Source organism: Daldinia childiae (genome assembly GCF_008694065.1).
Source record: "Daldinia childiae strain JS-1345 chromosome Unknown Scaffold7, whole genome shotgun sequence".
Taxonomy (NCBI): domain Eukaryota; kingdom Fungi; phylum Ascomycota; class Sordariomycetes; order Xylariales; family Hypoxylaceae; genus Daldinia; species Daldinia childiae.
The window spans coordinates 828,194-846,083 of record NW_022984648.1 but is presented as its reverse complement, the minus strand read 5'-3'; the positions used below and the strand labels follow the sequence as shown (position 1 = coordinate 846,083).

General features: G+C 45.7%; 3 protein-coding genes across 4 annotated transcripts; 1 reads left to right on the top strand and 2 right to left on the bottom strand.

Moving 5' to 3' along the window:
- Positions 1 to 2,032: 2,032 nt before the first annotated feature.
- GL218_06536 (Sterol regulatory element-binding protein cleavage-activating protein) lies at positions 2,033 to 5,530 on the top strand (the record flags this gene model as incomplete). Its single annotated transcript, XM_033583255.1, has 3 exons — positions 2,033 to 2,064; positions 2,128 to 4,523; positions 4,578 to 5,530. 3 exons carry the CDS (start codon positions 2,033 to 2,035, stop codon positions 5,528 to 5,530), a joined length of 3,381 nt encoding a protein of 1,126 aa, XP_033433619.1.
- Positions 5,531 to 7,850: 2,320 nt separating this feature from the next.
- Positions 7,851 to 9,754, bottom strand: GL218_06535 (uncharacterized protein; the record flags this gene model as incomplete). 2 transcript variants are annotated; one of them, XM_033583254.1, is made up of 5 exons in its annotated part: positions 7,851 to 8,466; positions 8,521 to 9,178; positions 9,245 to 9,355; positions 9,418 to 9,486; positions 9,538 to 9,754. In XM_033583254.1, 5 exons carry the CDS (start codon positions 9,752 to 9,754, stop codon positions 7,851 to 7,853), a joined length of 1,671 nt encoding a protein of 556 aa, XP_033433624.1. The 2 variants fall into 2 exon arrangements, with proteins under 2 accessions (XP_033433624.1, XP_033433623.1); XM_033583253.1 differs by lacking the exons at positions 8,521 to 9,178; positions 9,245 to 9,355; positions 9,418 to 9,486; positions 9,538 to 9,754 and having other exon boundaries at positions 7,851 to 8,399.
- A 640-nt stretch (positions 9,755 to 10,394) lies between these two features.
- Positions 10,395 to 11,984, bottom strand: GL218_06534 (Cytochrome b2, mitochondrial; the record flags this gene model as incomplete). The annotated part of the gene is made up of 2 exons (XM_033583252.1): positions 10,395 to 10,561; positions 10,649 to 11,984. The coding sequence occupies 2 exons, from the start codon at positions 11,982 to 11,984 to the stop codon at positions 10,395 to 10,397; spliced, it is 1,503 nt and encodes a 500-aa protein (XP_033433622.1).
- Positions 11,985 to 17,890: the final 5,906 nt, after the last annotated feature.

Below are 17,890 nucleotides of genomic sequence, written 5' to 3'. Positions count from 1 at the left end.
CTTTTCCGCATGGGTCGACTCTAATGATTTGAGCTATTCTACAGCGGTGTCCGTTATTCGGGGCCGGATCATACGTTCTGAAAGGGGGTATGTCAGGGTGACGGTAATATGATATGATATGTTACAGGTAAGGCTTGAGGGATGCATCCACCGGTACCGCGCACGAAGATAGGTATTGGATGAAACCACCCGGGCAGCCCTATGGAAAGTCTCTCACTCTGTTTCTTATCAATTTTTTTTGGACCTTATGTACGTTTACAGTTTATGATCTTTGATTAGTAGCTCCCGGGAATCTGGTTTGGGGAGATCTAATTACCAACCCTTGCCTAATCTGCCCGGGACGCACCAATAACGGCACGCCAATGGAAGGCATCGTGAGAAAAAGTGAGCTGATTCTCACTTGACGAACCCCGCCCGCGACCGCTGGTCGTCATTAGGATGGAGTTGATTTTCTTATTAGGTAGCAATATAAGCGGTCAGTTACCTCGCGCAGCATGGGTTGATGACAAGTGACAGAATTTCATAAATATAAATATATAGGGAGAGCCCAGCTTTGCAGTTTCTCCCCCTGGTCCCCGTTGCGACGTCTACATACATATATATATATCTATTGCATACTCTTCACGATCCTACCTTGCTAGATCTACTAGATCTGCTTGCATTTCCTTCCGCCCTTTAATACCTCGGTCATGAGCTATTGGCGTCACGATGATGCATCAAACAGCTATAGCTACAACTATAGCTACAGCCACAGTTGCATCATAGCTTAGCTTCCTTGATATATTGATAGGCGTGTGGTTTGCTACTGATAATATATATTTACGGATGATCTTTTAGGTATTTTTCTTTGTTGGGAATTCTTCGACATGGCACATTGCCTAATATTGGGAGGCGTTTGTTAAAAGCCAAAGCCAATTTTGTTGGAAAAAAAAAAGAAAAAGCTAAGGACAAAGCAAAGGTGCCCATTCCAGACCGAAAATGCAGGAAATTCCAGCTATGAGGGGTAAGAGTGGAGTTCCAGTTAGGTACCTACATCCTTGTAGGGGGTTATTCTAGGGAGGGAATGATGAAGTACTTATGTACCCAGGTACCTTGTACTGCTGAGGGGCTTGCTTGGAGGGGCTCTACTGGGCTACAACGACGTTTTCCCAGGTTACCAAGGAATAGGATCTCTACCCGGCCGTCCGCGAGTCCCGCTAATCCGCCCCGCCGGCGCGCCTCCCAAGTCCCAAGTCCATGTCTATGTCCCAAACTTGGCACCTACAATGAGAAAACAGATGGAAGTCGCAAAGCAAAAAAACCCAGTCTGTACAATCACAATACGTAAAGCACCTACCTGGCTTTTTTAATCTATTGGTACAATTATTCAGTACACTGTAAGTACAAACCTCTTCCCTGCAACTCTGCAACTTGGAAATCTTCAAAGCGCCCGCCCGAGATATAACAATCGAGATCCGATCTTCCTGCATCCACCTTTCCACCTTATTACGCAAGTCAGACGGAGTGAGCTTAACTCGGTCAAGTCAAGGGCGAGACAGTAAGACAATACTCTAACACGGCGGCGCCGCTCTAGTAGTCTAGTCCTCTTATAGTAACTTTTCTATTGGCATTCACTAATCAATTCCCTGTTATGAAATACGAAGTTCGAGATAGCGCCTCCATGTCCGATTTTCCGCCTTTCAACTTGTCCCTGCTTTTTCCATCGAATAATTCCTACCTTGGTCGCTCGTCCTCGTCCCAAGATCCATCCTTTAGACTTCGGGCCCGACGATGAGACATCTACTGTATTAGATACCTAAAATCCCGACACAAGTACTTACTTGCCTACCTCTCACCTGTCTGTCTGTCCTTACTATACGTATATGTCGAATTCTATAGATATCTAGCGCTTTTCCTCCTATGCCATAACTTGGAGAAGTATAATGCGCCTCCTCCTGCAACTTCAGGAAAGGCCCTTGCCTACCGTTCTTCTGCGCGCCGATTTATCGTGGGCAGCTCGCAATTTGGTGACTGCCCACCACGTGTGGAAAGAATGATTTGGTATATTCTCTATCCTTTTAGAGGGTATGTTATGTTTTATCTCGTTTGTCTGCTTCGCATACAGCCCAATTGACAAGGTAACCCTAGAACTACCGAAGCCCCCGTGCTTACCGATACGCACCCCCTACGCCGCGCTTTCGCTCGGTACGGAAGATACGCTGCTAGTCATGTCGTTACGACCTTATTGATATCCGTTGCCGTGGCCGCCGTCCTTGTATATCCTTTTCCTTTTCTTTATACCACCGATTTCATCAATGGCGCGTCCTCTCTCCCCGAACATGCTTGGACCGACACTCTCCCCCTACACGATAGGAATAGAGCTGAGCCCGACGTTATTATGCGTTCGATATGGGTCCATGGCGACTATTTCCAGGCTCTTAATAGAAACGTTTTGCTTAGCGCTCTAGAACTTCAAGACGAACTCCTTGGTCCCACAGTCAACTTCGATCCGCGACGCCATATTGCTGCCGATACTCACTTTCAAAATGCTACGACTACGGATCTTACGCCGAGTCAACGTGACACGTATCATATCGTAAATGGCCTGACTAACGAGTCCTGGTTCTTCCAGTCTCCGCTACAATATTGGTCGTGCTCTGCAGAGAACATAGAACAGGATGACGATATCATTGAGACGGCAAACGAGAGAAAATCCCAACCAACATCGGTCAATGTAACCTTGAGGCATTCGACTGTCTTCAGTGGGAAGCGCTTTCAGGATCGTCGGCTTGTCGCTGCTGATGCTCTTGTCATTACCCTCATCCACCTCCGAGACTCTCCGGTTGGTCGTCTATGGCAGGAGAGGTTAAAGGCTCTTAAATATAAAATGGCTGATTATTGGGATATCTTTGAGTATTCTCCGAGCGGCAAGACCAGCGAATTATATGAATTTAAGTTTCGTCCCATATCGTCTCAAGACGTCATCGTTTTAGGAGTTCCCTATTCGGTCCTTCTCATTTACTTCTTGGCAACTTTAACGAATTTGAGAGCTGTTAAGTCGAAAATGGGATTGATGGTCACGGTTATGGCTCAAATCGTTCTCGCCATTCTATCGAGCTTTACCATATGCGCTATACTTAAGATTGATCTATCGAGGCTTCCACGTTTGGGATATCCAGTCGTCATTTTCTGTATGAGTCTTGAAAACATCCATCGGCTCATTAACGCTGTCATTCTCACGCCGTCTGAAAATAGTACCAGCAATAGGGTTGGTCAGGCTTTTGGTGAGACAGGCCACGTCGCACTGGCCAGTGTGGCCCAGAACGTACTCCTCTTATACGGCTTTTCAAAAATTGTGTCTCCCGGTGTTTCGGCATTTTGTACCTTCGCAGCCATCGCATTGATGTTCGACTTCTTCTATCTATCCACATTTTTCCTCTCAGTGCTTAGTGTAGATGTTCGACGAACTGAGCTTAGTGATGCACTTGCGAAGGCGTCAATTCGAGATCAACGCTCTGCTCCTGGCTCTCACTCACGTCCGACATGGATAGACGCGATGCTACAGGGCGAGATCGCTATGTCAACGCGCATTGCTGGGACTATTGTCATGGTGGGTTTCGTACTCCTCGCTCAATGGCACTTTTGGGAGAATGAAGGTGTAGTTAAGTTGCTCAGTCGGATCATTCGCATTTCTCCCAAATACAAGGATCTATCACCAGCTTCGTCTCTGTCTGAAGTTCATCAGGGCAGGAGCCCGGCATCGTGGTTAGGTCTTCAAGATCACGAGACAGCTCGAGAACTCATTCATGTTGTTAAGCCCGATGCCCATAGCTACATTGCAAGAGTCTTTCACCCGACAGTATTTGTGCTTAAGGGATCAGATCGAGGCCTCTCCGCCAACGAGCCGTGGTTTACACCCGCCGTATATGATTTTGTGCGCCATCAATCGGCACCTTTTCTACTGACGGTACTTATTGTGGCAGCGGCAGTTCGTCTGCTGATGAATTATCTACTGTGGGACGAATTGGCAGATTCCTCACAGGGTGGCCCAGATGGGGATACTCTCCTCTCGGTTAAGACTTTGAACATAGGCCATTCCTTAGATGTCGCTTTGATCTCAGCCTGCTCTGATGGTCACCTTGTGTCTATAGGGCTAGACCGAGTTGTTAGAGTCTGGGATATTAAAGCCGGAGGTAATAGTTATGTATTGGGTGAAAATGCGGATTCGTACCTCATCCCGTTTCCAGTCCTAGCTATGTGCATCGATGAAGAGTCTCACTGGCTTGCGCTCTTAACTTCTGACAAAGTTCTACTCTGGGATCTCGTCGACCTACGGTGGGGCTCTCCTATTAGGGCGGAGCCGGATCGACATAAACCGGAAGCCTTCTTCTTTGTCGCTGACGATTCCATGGCCATTCCTCCTTTAATCCTTATCCGACGCGACGGTGTCATTACAGAGCTTAGGACCGACCAAGTAGTACCCAATAACTACATATTTGCTAAGGAGAGCTCGATCGTTTCGGTTGGCTTTCTTACAGAAAAGGGTAGGTGAAACTTGTAATTTTGTGAAATGAACTTGTATCCGCTAACATTTGCAGGGTTCCCTGCTCAAGTGATGGCTTCAACCCGTGAGGGTCAAGTACGCCTCGCCACCCAAGAGGGATCCAGTTGGACTACCGAAATAGTTGAGGTGGGAAATTCCAAGGACCGCGGATCTATCTCGATTCAAGCCTTGCCGGAGTTAGGCTTCTTCCTTATCGTTCGGTCCCAGACTGTGGATTTAGTAGATGCGCAGACGCTCAGGGCAATCTATACTTTCAAGGTGGATCCAATCCAACCGAAAAGCTTGAAATGCTTCCATTCGAGGCCACGGCGGATGCGATGCGGTTCCCTTGCATTATGGAGCCTCACGTTGGCATATCTCAATACATATACGCGAGACCTAATAGTACAAACCTATAGTCCGCAGCACGAAGGAGAGTCCCTGTGTTTCTGCGACCCGGCTTCTCCTACCAGGAAAACGTGCTGTCCATGGCAAAGAGCCAAAGAGTCGAGACGGGTTATTAAGAATCCCGGACTCTGGGATGCTTTGCCCTCTGGGATAATGGTTGGAGTTAGGAGAAAAAATGGTGAGAAATCTCGAGCGGACGGTCATCTTGACCGCCAGCCTCTTCAACAGCTTAGCGGCCTCAGACGCCGTCACCACGCCGTTAAACCTGCAAACGGCCATATTTCTCAAGACAACTGGGAAGTATGGATGTTTTCCCATTTCGGAAAACAGGAGACATGGGAGGCCCTTCCACTATGTTCGAAGATCGAAGATGACGGTCATCTATTTGTTACGAATCTTGGGCCAATGGTTCGAGTTGGTCGTTCTTGCTTAGCTGTAGGGCTCAGCAATGTGATCAAGGTCATCATGGTCGGCAATGAGCGGTTCGAGACGGGCGATGATTCTCAACCCGGGGACGGGATGCCTGCACTAGGAAGTCGGAGGCGTAAGGGACCTTCCACTCTTCGCGGCAAACCCACTGTCCCTTGCGCTCACTGCTGAGGCATATGAAGCGTCGAATAATATTTATAATTTCAATTCTTACAGAAGCATCATTACTTTACGATTGGCGAAACGGATAACTAGGTTCGGACGAGGCATGACTGCATCATGGATATAGGAGGGCGACCTGGCTGGTTAGGGTCTACGCGAGGCACATACGCACATATAACCCAGGGTTTACTAGAGGAACGGGCGTTTTTATCTATTTGCAACCACTATTGGTAAATAGAAATGGATGGGGTAGGGGTTGGCTTTTTTTTCACACGGCACGCACACGAAACTAAAAAATAAGGGGTCCATCGAGATGCCATGGGCGTAGGCATAGACACTGGTCCTGGTCTTTAGAGGGGCTCGCTGGGTAGCTGAGCGGATAGAAAAGGGGATTTCTGATGCTGGTCATGATGTGGGGCATATGACTCTCCTCCGAATGAATAACGGTTGGCGGCATATTATTTAGAGGTGTTGTCTGCGAGTTTTGGTCTGAGCAGCTTGCGCTGTGTGTATGGTGATGAAGGGCTGTAAGGAAGGGACCCTGCTGATTATACGTGCGCATATCTATATATACCTCATGTCTACTACTTATATAGCGTATACCTATATATCTGCACAGCGTATGTTTATACATCTATATACCCAAGTACTTATATAGTAATGGCTTGCTCTATTGTGATATATGTAATGATGGAATATTAATAATTACAGACTAAATTATATAACTAAGATTATAGCTTAAAGTTAAGGCAGCACGTTAAATAAATAAAGGACTAAGGGAATATCCTGATCTTGGGTATCGTTCATGATTCCCCTTTCCCTTGAATCATGCGAAGCTTAGATTATTATAGTACATGACTGTCACTATGGCACATTGTATAGTCCTTTTAAAATATAATTACTATGATAACCTCATTTAATAAGTATACTTATGAGACTTTGGTAGATCGGCCATAATTCCTAAGCCAACAACAGTTCAACTCTATTGTATACAGTAGGATATCCTTGAATAGGCTAACTTGGATAGAATCTTCCATAATAAGCGTTATTGTTGAGCTTTCTTTACATAGGCAGCCTTAAGCTCTAGATCTAATACGTTTATCCAGGAACCCTTGATCTGATCTTGAGTCTTATGTGTATTTAGTTGGACTTGAAGCTATATGAAGTCCTTAAACTATATTTTATGCTATTTATTTTACCTTTTCTAAGAAAGGAACTGTTTGAGTTCTTAACATTTAAGTAGAGTTTGTTCTACCTGCAAATTTCTTAGCGAGGCGAGATGTTTTGAACGCCACCTCTATAGCTTTCGTGTTGGCTGGCTTAAGGCTACGTAGAAGAAGAGCCTAGATAATTGGAACGCAACAATCTATAGGCCTTTAGTAACTTAATTTAATTCCGGACGAACCCCTCGTGGTTCGCCGTAAGTAGGTACCTAAAATAGAGGGGTTGGCACAAGTCTTATCGTAACGTAGGTAGACACCTGTCAACCTGCAGCTATTCAGAAACCTAGGCAACGAGATAACCAAGTACATCCCATAAGTACCTTTCTACCTGACGTTAAGGTTATGTATCGTAATTGCAAACCAACTGTCAACCGACGCCCCTCGCCCGGGCGACTTGAGGTTAGAGAAAACCCCACTGTGGTGTCTTATGCTGGACCGTTCTTCCCAAGATCGTGACTTGACAGCAGATGCCCAACGAAGCCGGTTTTTCGTAGGTCTTGGGTTCGAATCCCCTGCCCCTATCCGAGGGGATTCGAATCTAGGACTGAGCTTTTTGCAAGTTTTTCGCCTTTATTTTTAAAATACTTTTTTGTAATGCTTTAACGTTTTTTTTCCTTTATATTTACTTCCACTTTCTTCCACCTTCGTTTACATTCGTCTTGTTTTTTTTTATCATACGTACCTCGTGTTCAATTACAAGAATTTATTGCTAAACTCAGCCTAGAATTTTTCAATAAAGAAATATACCAAGCCATGTTATTATGAAAATTAAACGAGGATTATATTGTCATACTTTTAAAGGAAGTAAGTGTAATATAATATATGTACTAGGTTGTCATTTGCCCAGATGAGCCAGCCTAACTCAACTATAGCTCAACCAAAGCCTCTTTTCCTACACCATCACCCAGGCCCGTCGAGGGGCATTTCTTGTGCTTGTACACTCGAGGAATGAAATTCATTTATATCCTCGACTGAAAAACTAAAATCCTCTAAAGAACCTCTTATACCCCTCAACCAATACTCCCCCTAGCAAGGCCACTACCCAAGCACAAAACCTCTAGCTGTCTTTCCTCTCCAGGACCTTCCCATTATCTAAGGACCACCCTCTAATAATGCCGGTAACCACCCCAGTTTATGTATGTCTCATCGTAAGGGTTTATACCCTGAGCAAGCTTGGCCCTCAGCACCTCGGTATCCAAGTACCGCCCTGTAAGGTTGGCGAATTCATTCTGAATGCAGCCATACTGTTGGCCGCGGTACCGCGCCTCGGCAATGGCGAGGGCGCGGCAGTCCTGGACGCTGAAGTTGCTGTCTGGGTAGAAGACTTTCTGATTGGGATACAGACGTGACAGTGTGTGCATCATATCGGGGCGATCACGTGCTGGCACGACTATAGGAGGGAACGTTGCGTAGGAAAGGTCGGACTCAGAGGAGGATGAGGAAGATGAAGAGTGAACAGATCCAGACCCCTTTCCCTTGTCTTTACCATTTGTCTTGTGCTCCACATCATCAGAGTCATCGACGACAGTCTCTGCGTAGGCTTGATGTTTTGACTTGGCATCTTCCTTTCTCTTTTTCATGTTCTTCTTCACATCCTGAGTGTAGATCTCACCAAGACGCTCGATTGTAAGCCCGCCTTCCTCGGCCAGTTCCATGATCTCCTGTATGCGTATTTGGACCTCTGATACTTCCCGCTCAAGCTCTTGGGCTATCTTTCGTGAACTGTGATGGATCGATCAGTCTATGCTTAGTAATAGGTAAAGGGGTAAAACTTACGAGCTACCTTTCGCCTTCATGAAGCAGATTATGCCATCTTCATGGACGGTCCAATCATCGTCCCTGTAACCATCCATTTGGATGGTTTCCAAGTCCCCCCTGAGTTCCTTTCCAGCAGCGACCTCTTCAGCATCGGAGCTATCCTCTTCTGATTCCTCTTCTGCCTCTTCAGATTCTTCTTCAGTTGAATCGGACTCGCTTGAAGGAGGAGATACATGTTTAGATATCTTCCTTATCCTTTTACTAGAAGCCTTCTTTTTGGTTGAAGTATGCTTGGTTGGAGCTTTCTTCTTGTTGCGAGAGTGTTGAGGGGCAACGACTTCATCCTCTTCAGTACTAGACTCCCCTTGTGAAGAATCTGAATCGCTACTAGGAGGAGGGGCGGGCTTTGCTGTTCTCTTAGCCGTCTTCCGGATCGGGGCGTGCTTCTTCGAAGTGCGATGTTTGTTCTTAGTACGCTTTGGAGCAGCGACTTCTTCAGATCCAGAACTTTCGTCATCCGTGTCAGGCTCTACAAGAGTATCCGAAGCTTCCTCGGAAGGGGGAATAAATTTCTTTGCCTTCTTTCGCTCTTTGCCCGAGGCGTGCTTGGCGCGAATGTGCTTTTTCTTAGCAACAACCTCTTCAGGGTCCGAACATTCCTCCGAGTCGGATTCAACTTAAATAGAATTAGCCTTACTTTGAATAGAAAAGGTGCGAATTTAGACGCTTTATGGTTTCTTACCTGGGATATGCCTAGCGGCAACGTGCTTCTTAGACGAAGGCTTACGGCTTCGAGCGTGCTTCGCATGAATGGCATCTTCGAGATCCGAGCTTTCATCATCTGTATTTGATTCTACATGAGTGAAGTTAGCCTCGATATTAGGAGAATAACCTCGGCTATTTTGTATTTCTTACCTGGAATTTGCTTGTGAGGGATATGTTTCTTGGTTGAAGCGTGCTTTACAACAACCTTTTCTGTATGAACTGATACCTCACTAGCAGCATCGGCTCTTGATCGGATACATATAGTGTTACCTTGATGGCTATCGAAGACCTGGATTGACTTATTGCGGAAGTCCCCTTCAATTTGTAACTCTGGGAGGGTGCTTTGGTGCTCTTCCTTAGGAGGAAGGTCTGTTGTATAGCTGTCCAGACGATTCCCTTCACGGTCATAGAGTTGTGGTATTCCAAAGAGAGCCCCTAGGTGACTATAGGCACGCCAGCTTTTCCGGTCTCCCCTAAACTTCACCATTGTGAATAGTTGTGTGTAGTATATAGTATGTGAAGATAAGGAAAGAGGGTGATGACAAGATAGTCAGTTAAGAAGAGCAAAGAAGTCTGGGTTCTTTTGTGGTGAAGCAAGAAAGCGACTCTAAAGATCTCAAATAGACGGGGAGGGTATATGTTTATATATATATTTATAAAAAAAAAAGGGCGGGTAGGGGGGAGAGTACTTAGGGGGGCAACTGTATACGTACCGTCCAACATTTGACCTTCAGCCCGCAACCTCCCCAATGACTCAAGATAGAGCAGTTTTAGAAGGAGTACGTAACTTAAATAGTCTAATGACAATGCTTGTTGTCATGGAAGCTACCTTCTTAGTAGGTGCGTTTGACAGAAAAAGAGGGTTTGTCTGGCTGTAGCGCCGACAGTTGCTAGGGACGTCATGTATGATTGTGACAACACTGACTGTCAAAAGTTCAATGCTTTCAAAAGTGTAAGACATATGGTTGTACCTTTGTAGTAAATGAGTGAGTAAGCGTAGTTACATGTATCCAGGCAACAATCTTGTTGAATTTTTTCATGTGTGTTGTGTGTTTTTTTAGTATACAGGTGCAGACCCAAATAAGATACATGAGATACGTAAGTCATATATAATATTGATTTCTATTTCATAGTTTGCTACTTCGCAACCTTGGCTTCCACCTGGCATATGGATGTTCTTCAGACCCAGGAACAAGATGGTCAACAGCCCCTGTATGTAGTAGCCCGGGATGGACTTGGTCAAGACTAGTAATGCCACACATTTGCATAGTCGTTACCAATTCATCAACAAGAACTACATGTGTATAGTATTAGCACAAGCCTCTTACCCCGCTATAAAGCACATCGGGAAGTAATGGGTATAAAGGAGGTTTAAACTTACTACTAACAAACTTCTCAATACCCTCCTTCCCATAATTCAACGAGAATAGGAACCCCCGCCCAACCCCAACAGCCTTAGCACCTAGACACAAAGCCTTGAAGATATCTGTACCCCTAGTGATACCACCATCGACATATACTTCCATCTTATCAAATACCTGCGGACAACACTTCTGAATTTCAAGAAGGACAAGTATCGTAGCAGGAGATGTATCTAAACTCCGCCCGCCATGATTGGAGATATATATAGCATCAACACCTGCTTCCATAGCCTTCACTGCATCTGCTGCTGTCTGGATCCCTTTCAGTGCGATTGGTAGGCCAGGGGCATGCTGCCGAACCCATGATACATCTTCCCACGTAAGTGATGCGTCTATGAAGCCACCCATAAGTCTTCCCAATGCTCCTCCTTTGGCATCATTCCTAGCCTGCGCGCCAGACATCGGAGCCCGTAAGTTCTCATCTGATTTAACTCGTTCATCTGCCTCTCTCTTTCCAATGACCGGTGCGTCAACTGTCAGAAAGATACCCTTAACACCGCGGTCACGTACCATACGTAATAAAGCTTCCGATTTTTGGCGGTCCTTATCAACATACAATTGGAAGAAGACTGGGACGGTTCCATTGGTCCCCTCCCCCTGGGACAAAGATTCCTCCTCAACTGCATCCATAACCTCGGGTAACGGGAATGAACAACTCGTCGATACACACTGCGGAATACCTAAGCGCTGACACCCCCGACCTAGCTCACGCTCTCCTTGTGGATGGAAGATACGGCCCATAGATGTTGGGGCGCAGAATATAGGCGCAGTAACGTGATTACCTAGAATAGTCGTACTTATATTGACGTCTCTAACATTCCTTAGTACCCGCGGCCGCAGTACTATATCCCTATACACAGATGCATTGCGCTCTTTCGTCAGACAGTCTGTTGCGGCTGACGACACGAAAGCCCATGCTTTAGGAGTAAAACTAGTCTCAGCCGCGACCTCGAAATCCTTAGCGTTGATTAGACTATCTAGAGGCGGCTTCTCTAAAGCTTTTTGTGGTGGGCCGCGGGCCCGTGGTGGTGGTTTAGCCCATTGCTCAGTAACAGTGGCTTGATCCAGGACGCCAATGCGAGATGATGCTGGCAACGAGGTCTTGATCAACGATGGTGAGTGGACCTCGGAGTAGGCGATAGTTGCATCGCATCCGGCGTAGTTCAAGAGTACGGCGATCCCACCGGGATGTTCTAGCGCAAATTTGCTAAGATCGTAGACTACATCATCAATGACAACCCAGAGGTCTTTTAGCGAGCTGTGCCGTGATATCTCCTCCACACTTATTGACCGCATTGCCTTCCCAGTTTGAGTTTGTTCACTACCCATTTCCTGTGCCTACTCCGGGGGGTTTAGATAGGGGGAAATATATTAAGCTGCTGCGGGGATCTATTCGGATTCGGATTCTTCTCCAAGTTCGGCTTTGTTTTGTTTCTCCGTTTATAAGACACCTAGTCTTACTTATTTTAAATATATATTAGTCTGTACACTTTGGGTGTATCACTGCGAGACAAAGATTCGCAGATAGTTTCAGCAGTTAATACGTCTTATATTCAACAGCATACCTCTTTATTTAATCCTCTTCACTAGTCGGCGGAATGATAACCGAGGCGTGGAGAAGCCATGTTAACACCGCCAACTTCCCCACATGTCTTCCCGAAATGACCGGGTCTGGGGTACCCCACGATATCCATTCATGCTTTCTAACCTTCCACTGCCGCGGGTGAGTATGAGATCCAACTAATCATAAGAGTTATATTATCAAACCTGGTGGTATAATTGGACTGGGTAGTCATTAATATCTTAGTCTAAGTATATTGCATTGACACCAGATATATCATCTAAAATAATAGATAACAACTACACTCACCTAGACACTCCAATATTCTTAGTACAATTCGACAATCTTAAATATTGATCCATACTTTAATACAAATAGTATACAATACTATATGTAGAACTCGATCAACCCAGGCCCAATCCGACCGAGTCCTAATTAGACTAGGATTTAATAATCGTAGATACATTCCAATATTACTCGTAAATTCGTCAACATATTGACGTACCTAGCGTCATATAGATATTTTTAGATGACCTCCATTCCGTCCAGTGCCACCCGAATAATATTCTAAGTCAGATCCTGTTTTCACCTCTTCCTTGTGTTCCATTAGACAAGCCATGGGTATCTTACGTCTTACGAGATGCATTACGCACCTGTAAGACGCCGGTATCCAAGAAAACGTCGCGCCCAGTACGTACGTATATATAATATTAAAAAACTTTATGTATTTTAAATGAGCGACAAGTTCGGCCACCATAGCTATAGTTCTAGCTTAAGGGCGATAGCCTTCTTTATGTTCCGGGATATGGTCGGTACGATTGAAAATGTGCTGGTGGAGGTGGGCTGAACTGAGAGTAGTCTGATTGTGGAGGTGGTGTCGGGTTTGAGATCCATGTGTACGTTGCTGGGTCGTCGGCAGGGTTTAATTGGTCACCAGGAGTGATAGGTGATACTATATCATCTTCGTTCGGCTTGCGTGGCCCTGGGACAAAGGTAGACGGAATTGCCTGCACTTGGGAATGTCTATGATCCCTGTGGTTTCTGTAATCTCTATGATCTCTAGGCATGGCGGCTGGTTCAAAGTGAGTAGGTGGCGGGTAGCCTACAACATGTTGGGTTGATGCTTGTGCCATCTGCGGCGGTAATTCCCCGTAGAAGTCTGATTGGTATTGAGGTTCGGGTAGTCCTCCACCATATACACTATTACGTGGAAAATCTCGCGGTCGAAACGGAGGGGAGCCTTCTATCTCCTTGCCTTCCGACTCATTCTTCTTACGCTGACGTCGACGTAGGCAGAAGAAGAGAGCAGCGGCTATCAATGAGAGTGCAGCAACGCCGCCGACTACGCCGCCAGCAATAGCCCCAGTTCTATTTGACCCGTTATCACTCTGATCCGCAACTACTGCATCTGGGGATGGTGGGCTGGAGCTCGGGGAAACGGTGACAGTTACGACATTGGTAGGATCGGTACCCGTTGGAGATGGATCAGACGAAGATTGAGAAGTAGTTGTGATATCGTTCGGTGGTGCCCAGTTCGACGGTGGACTAGTTGCGATTATACTAGACCCTGCCTCTTTACCGCATGCTAGAAAACTAACCCCATCGAAGTTTTCAAAAAAATTGGCGTTGTATAAATAAGTTACACAGTGGGGTCGTGCTGGTTCATCACTTTTCCGGACTTGGTTAATAAGAATCAGGGGAGGATAGATAAGTCTTGAAACTCACCAGAGTAGTGTCCTAGAAGTATCAGTTAAAGAAGATCCCGATCTTGTTGATTCTAAGCATGTCGTCGGTATTCTGCAATTACGACGAATCGTCTCGGTACAACATCCTGCAGCGAAAGATCCCGGTGCCTCATAACAGTAACCTCCCCCGCCGCACGTAATTGCCGGCGCTACTAAGAGTTAAGACAAGAGCTTTTCGTAGTTTTGTTAAGTAACTTATAATCTAAATCATCACCTACCGCTAATATTATCAGCCGGCCACCCGCATGTAGCAACACTAGCAATAATTGTGGTGGTAGTCCTATCCTGCCTCCTCCGAAGCTCAAAATCGAACGGCTCGGCCGCCGGCGGCGCAGTCGGTTTCGGCGTCCATCCTACAGGATCTATTGGAGAGGCGGCAATAACGTCTTTAGCCGGACCCCAACTCCCCGCATTACGACCAGAGGGAGATAGTAAGCTAGCATCAACATTAGTGATCGCATAACTCAAGGTAGCCAGCCTGAGGGCGGATTTCATGTTGGTGCAGGTTTGCCCATTCAAGAGGCAAAAAAAGGGCAGAAACAAATCCTAGAGCTACCGTAAGGGGGGTGCGGACGAGCCGCTTATAACATGCAACGTGCGGCGACTTACATACCGGGACCGGCTATCTAACTGCCCAGTAAGGCTTCAGCTGAGACGAAATCCCCACCTCTGTAGATGGCTGATGAGACCCTGGGATTACTGGATGAGACCCTGGGGGTGACCGGTGCAACGTAAGATTGGGGCAGTACATTGAAAAGCAAGTAAGTAAGCAAGCCAATATCACATATATATATGACCAACCAACCATCTAGTCATCGATTCAGCCGAATAGGCCAATCGGCCGCGTGCAGTATCGCCGAGGACTTGAGAAGAATATTTAATAGATGGGATTATTTTGCGTTATTCGTCCCGTCTGTTGTTTTCTTTCTTCTATTTCCTCTCTCCTATCTTATAAGAGTATTTCTAAGTGTTGTACGCAATGTCTTAGGAGATGCGATAAAAAGGACATCTCCGCATCTTCTTTTTTGAGATAAGCAAAGTTGTCAGAAGAGGAATAGTAGGACAGGATGGAGATATTCCGTGTCTTAGCTTAACGGCTGGCAACGCAGAACCAAAGATATCATTCAACCGGATAGCGGCTTACAGCCAAGCTACCAGATCAGATCAAGGCTAGGAATATTCATCGTTTGCATAACGAATAAACGCCACGCGGTCAGTTATAGCTTACGTAGTAGTGGAGTTGCGTGAAATTCTATGTACTAGGAAAAAGGATTTATGTCAACCCCGCAAGTTGAAGGATCAAAAAAAGCACGATCTGCCGATAATCATTCCCTGAGAATTGGGCGTTTGGAATAAATTTAGGAATGGATGACGGTCCATGCTATCGGGACCGAATTGCCATGTGTCAGCTTTTACCGGATGCCAGCGGCCAGCTGTCAACTCATATAGCAAAAGAGACAAGTGCTGACAGGTGGGAAATCTTGAATGACAAACCTGCTTGGTACCTATCCTCATAGATCAATCAACCATGTCTTCTGGAAAACCTCACCAATGAACATTCCTCCAGTTTCATAATACATATCTGTCGCGTTTGACTATCTGCCATTAGCGCATCTCTTCGCACTATAAGGAACGAAACTATCAGACTAAGGATCAACATAACTAGTGTAATAAGACGTAAGAGCCAAGCATCTAACCAGCTCAACAGCTAATCATACCACTTTCATCACTAGTCGTCGTACATAAAAGTCGGCGGTGCAAGTCATTAGTTATGAGCGTAGGAATACTTGTATGAAAAGAATCACTGGATCATATTTAAGACGGGTAGTTGGTAGGAACGAAGTTAAGATTGACGAGTGACAGGATCGCGATATGATGCCTCAACTCTTAAAATAGAATGTTGTTCTAGAAGTCATTGATATTTCCATAATCAAAACAACAGCGTATATAGGATGAGGTTAGTAAGCCCTCGTATCGAACACGTCCATTAGAGGTATCAATGCGCATTGCCTGGAGTAGTATGAATAGCTGAGGATTCATTGCGGTTCACATCCGTCCTTCCCGGAGGGCTTAAGACGCGTTGGTCCTTAGAATCATCATATGATGAAAGCTTCCATATAGAAGGCATAGTTTCCTGTTTATTTTAAACTTGTCAAGTTTATTCCTTTGACGTCAGCGAAGCATACATCTTAATCATTGCGCCTTATGATCTTCGTCACCTCAGCCCCGGGAGGATCTTAAGGAGTCTCTAACGTCCATAACTCTACGTTATGTTGATCGATTTCGATCCTAAGAGCACTAATACGTTACGTCGGATGCATGTTAAATATAATACTGGATACCAGTGTAACTTATATGCCACGTTGAGGATCTGTTCGCAAGACTCGAACAACTCAATGATCTGGAGCCTCAAAAACTAATATATATTATGTTCGTTCCAGACGAAAAAGTACTACACAACGCTAAGGATTTGCCAAATACTAAAATTCCTTACACGTACGATCTTTAAGGTCAATCTCAATTCGAAGTCTTTTGGGCGATCTTTTGGTTTCGCGCACATATCGGTTACCGTTTGAAGACAAGAGCCCAGCTACCAATTTGCATATTCGGGAAAGTTTAAATATAATACATCATCGACATAGTCTACGAGAGTTGTTAGAAGCTTCCTTAGCTAGCAACATGGTGCTCTAGGTATCATAAACACTTACCATCGCTGGTGGCACCCGCGTCGTGGTAGATTGAGCCAGATACACCAAGTAAATCCAAATTATCCATTGGACCATTATCTTGATACCCGGGCTCCTCAAATTGACTCGGCACTTCTATGTACGTATTGGTTGTATCGAGCCTACCAGGCTCTAATATGTTTGTCTGATCTATATTGGACATCCGGTCCTGTGCACTAGTGCTTGGTAAAGGCCCTTGTACTGGTGGTGAGGTCATAATGGGTTCTCCAACTTCCTGATCTGATCGTATTCCTTGGCCAGCAACATCAAGAGCGTGTCTTAATGCCTCCATAAGATCATCTCTATGGTTACGGGCTGGAGCTAGTTGAGGTCGATCAGCTAAGAGAAAATCAAAGACTTCCAGAACCCTAGACTGGTAGGCATCATGTATATGTGGCTCTTCATAGTCTACATATTTGCATAGTCAGCATAATAAGTAGACATCACTTCGGAGATTGTCTTCGATAAGTCCTAGCGAAAAGTTCAATGGTGCCTAGGTACGACTCACATGCTGTCGGAGGCCTCTGTGCCTCGGGAAAGAGAGCATCCCAGGCAAGGAACCATCGTTCTTCGTCAGAAGGCTCACCCTGGGATTTGCGTCTCCTCTTAAAAATATCCTTAACCCTATCCCATGTAGCTTGAGACATACCGCGTTCTTGTTCGAATGTCAGCCGGTTACATCTCGGATCTTGGGCCAAATGATTTTGTAAGTTCCCGGGCATGTCAAAAACATGTCCACATCGAGGGCATTGGTGTAAAGTGTGAACACGTTCTAAGTGTCGCCTTTTTAAAGTCAGCTTATATGTCTACACATAGTTAGGTAAACGGACTTATAATGGTTAAGAGATGAGAATCCAGGACCGGCACACGATTTATACCGTGTCGCTGTCCTCCCTCTAGTATTCCTTGGGCTATATGTTACTCTGTCGAATATATTGTATCCGCAGGCAAACCTTCTGTGAGGTGACGGTATTTCTGGAGGATGGCGGTCGACGAGGACTCGGTCGTCATGATCGTCGCTTCCGAGCGCCTGGTCGCGGTTCAAATTGCTTGGGGGCGCATCATCTATACGCTTTCTCTTTGTAGGCCTGGAATTGCTTCCGTAGCTAACTATGATGCTTGACTCCTGAAAGTTGTCGGCGCCGTACGATGAGAGGGCCCCATACCCGT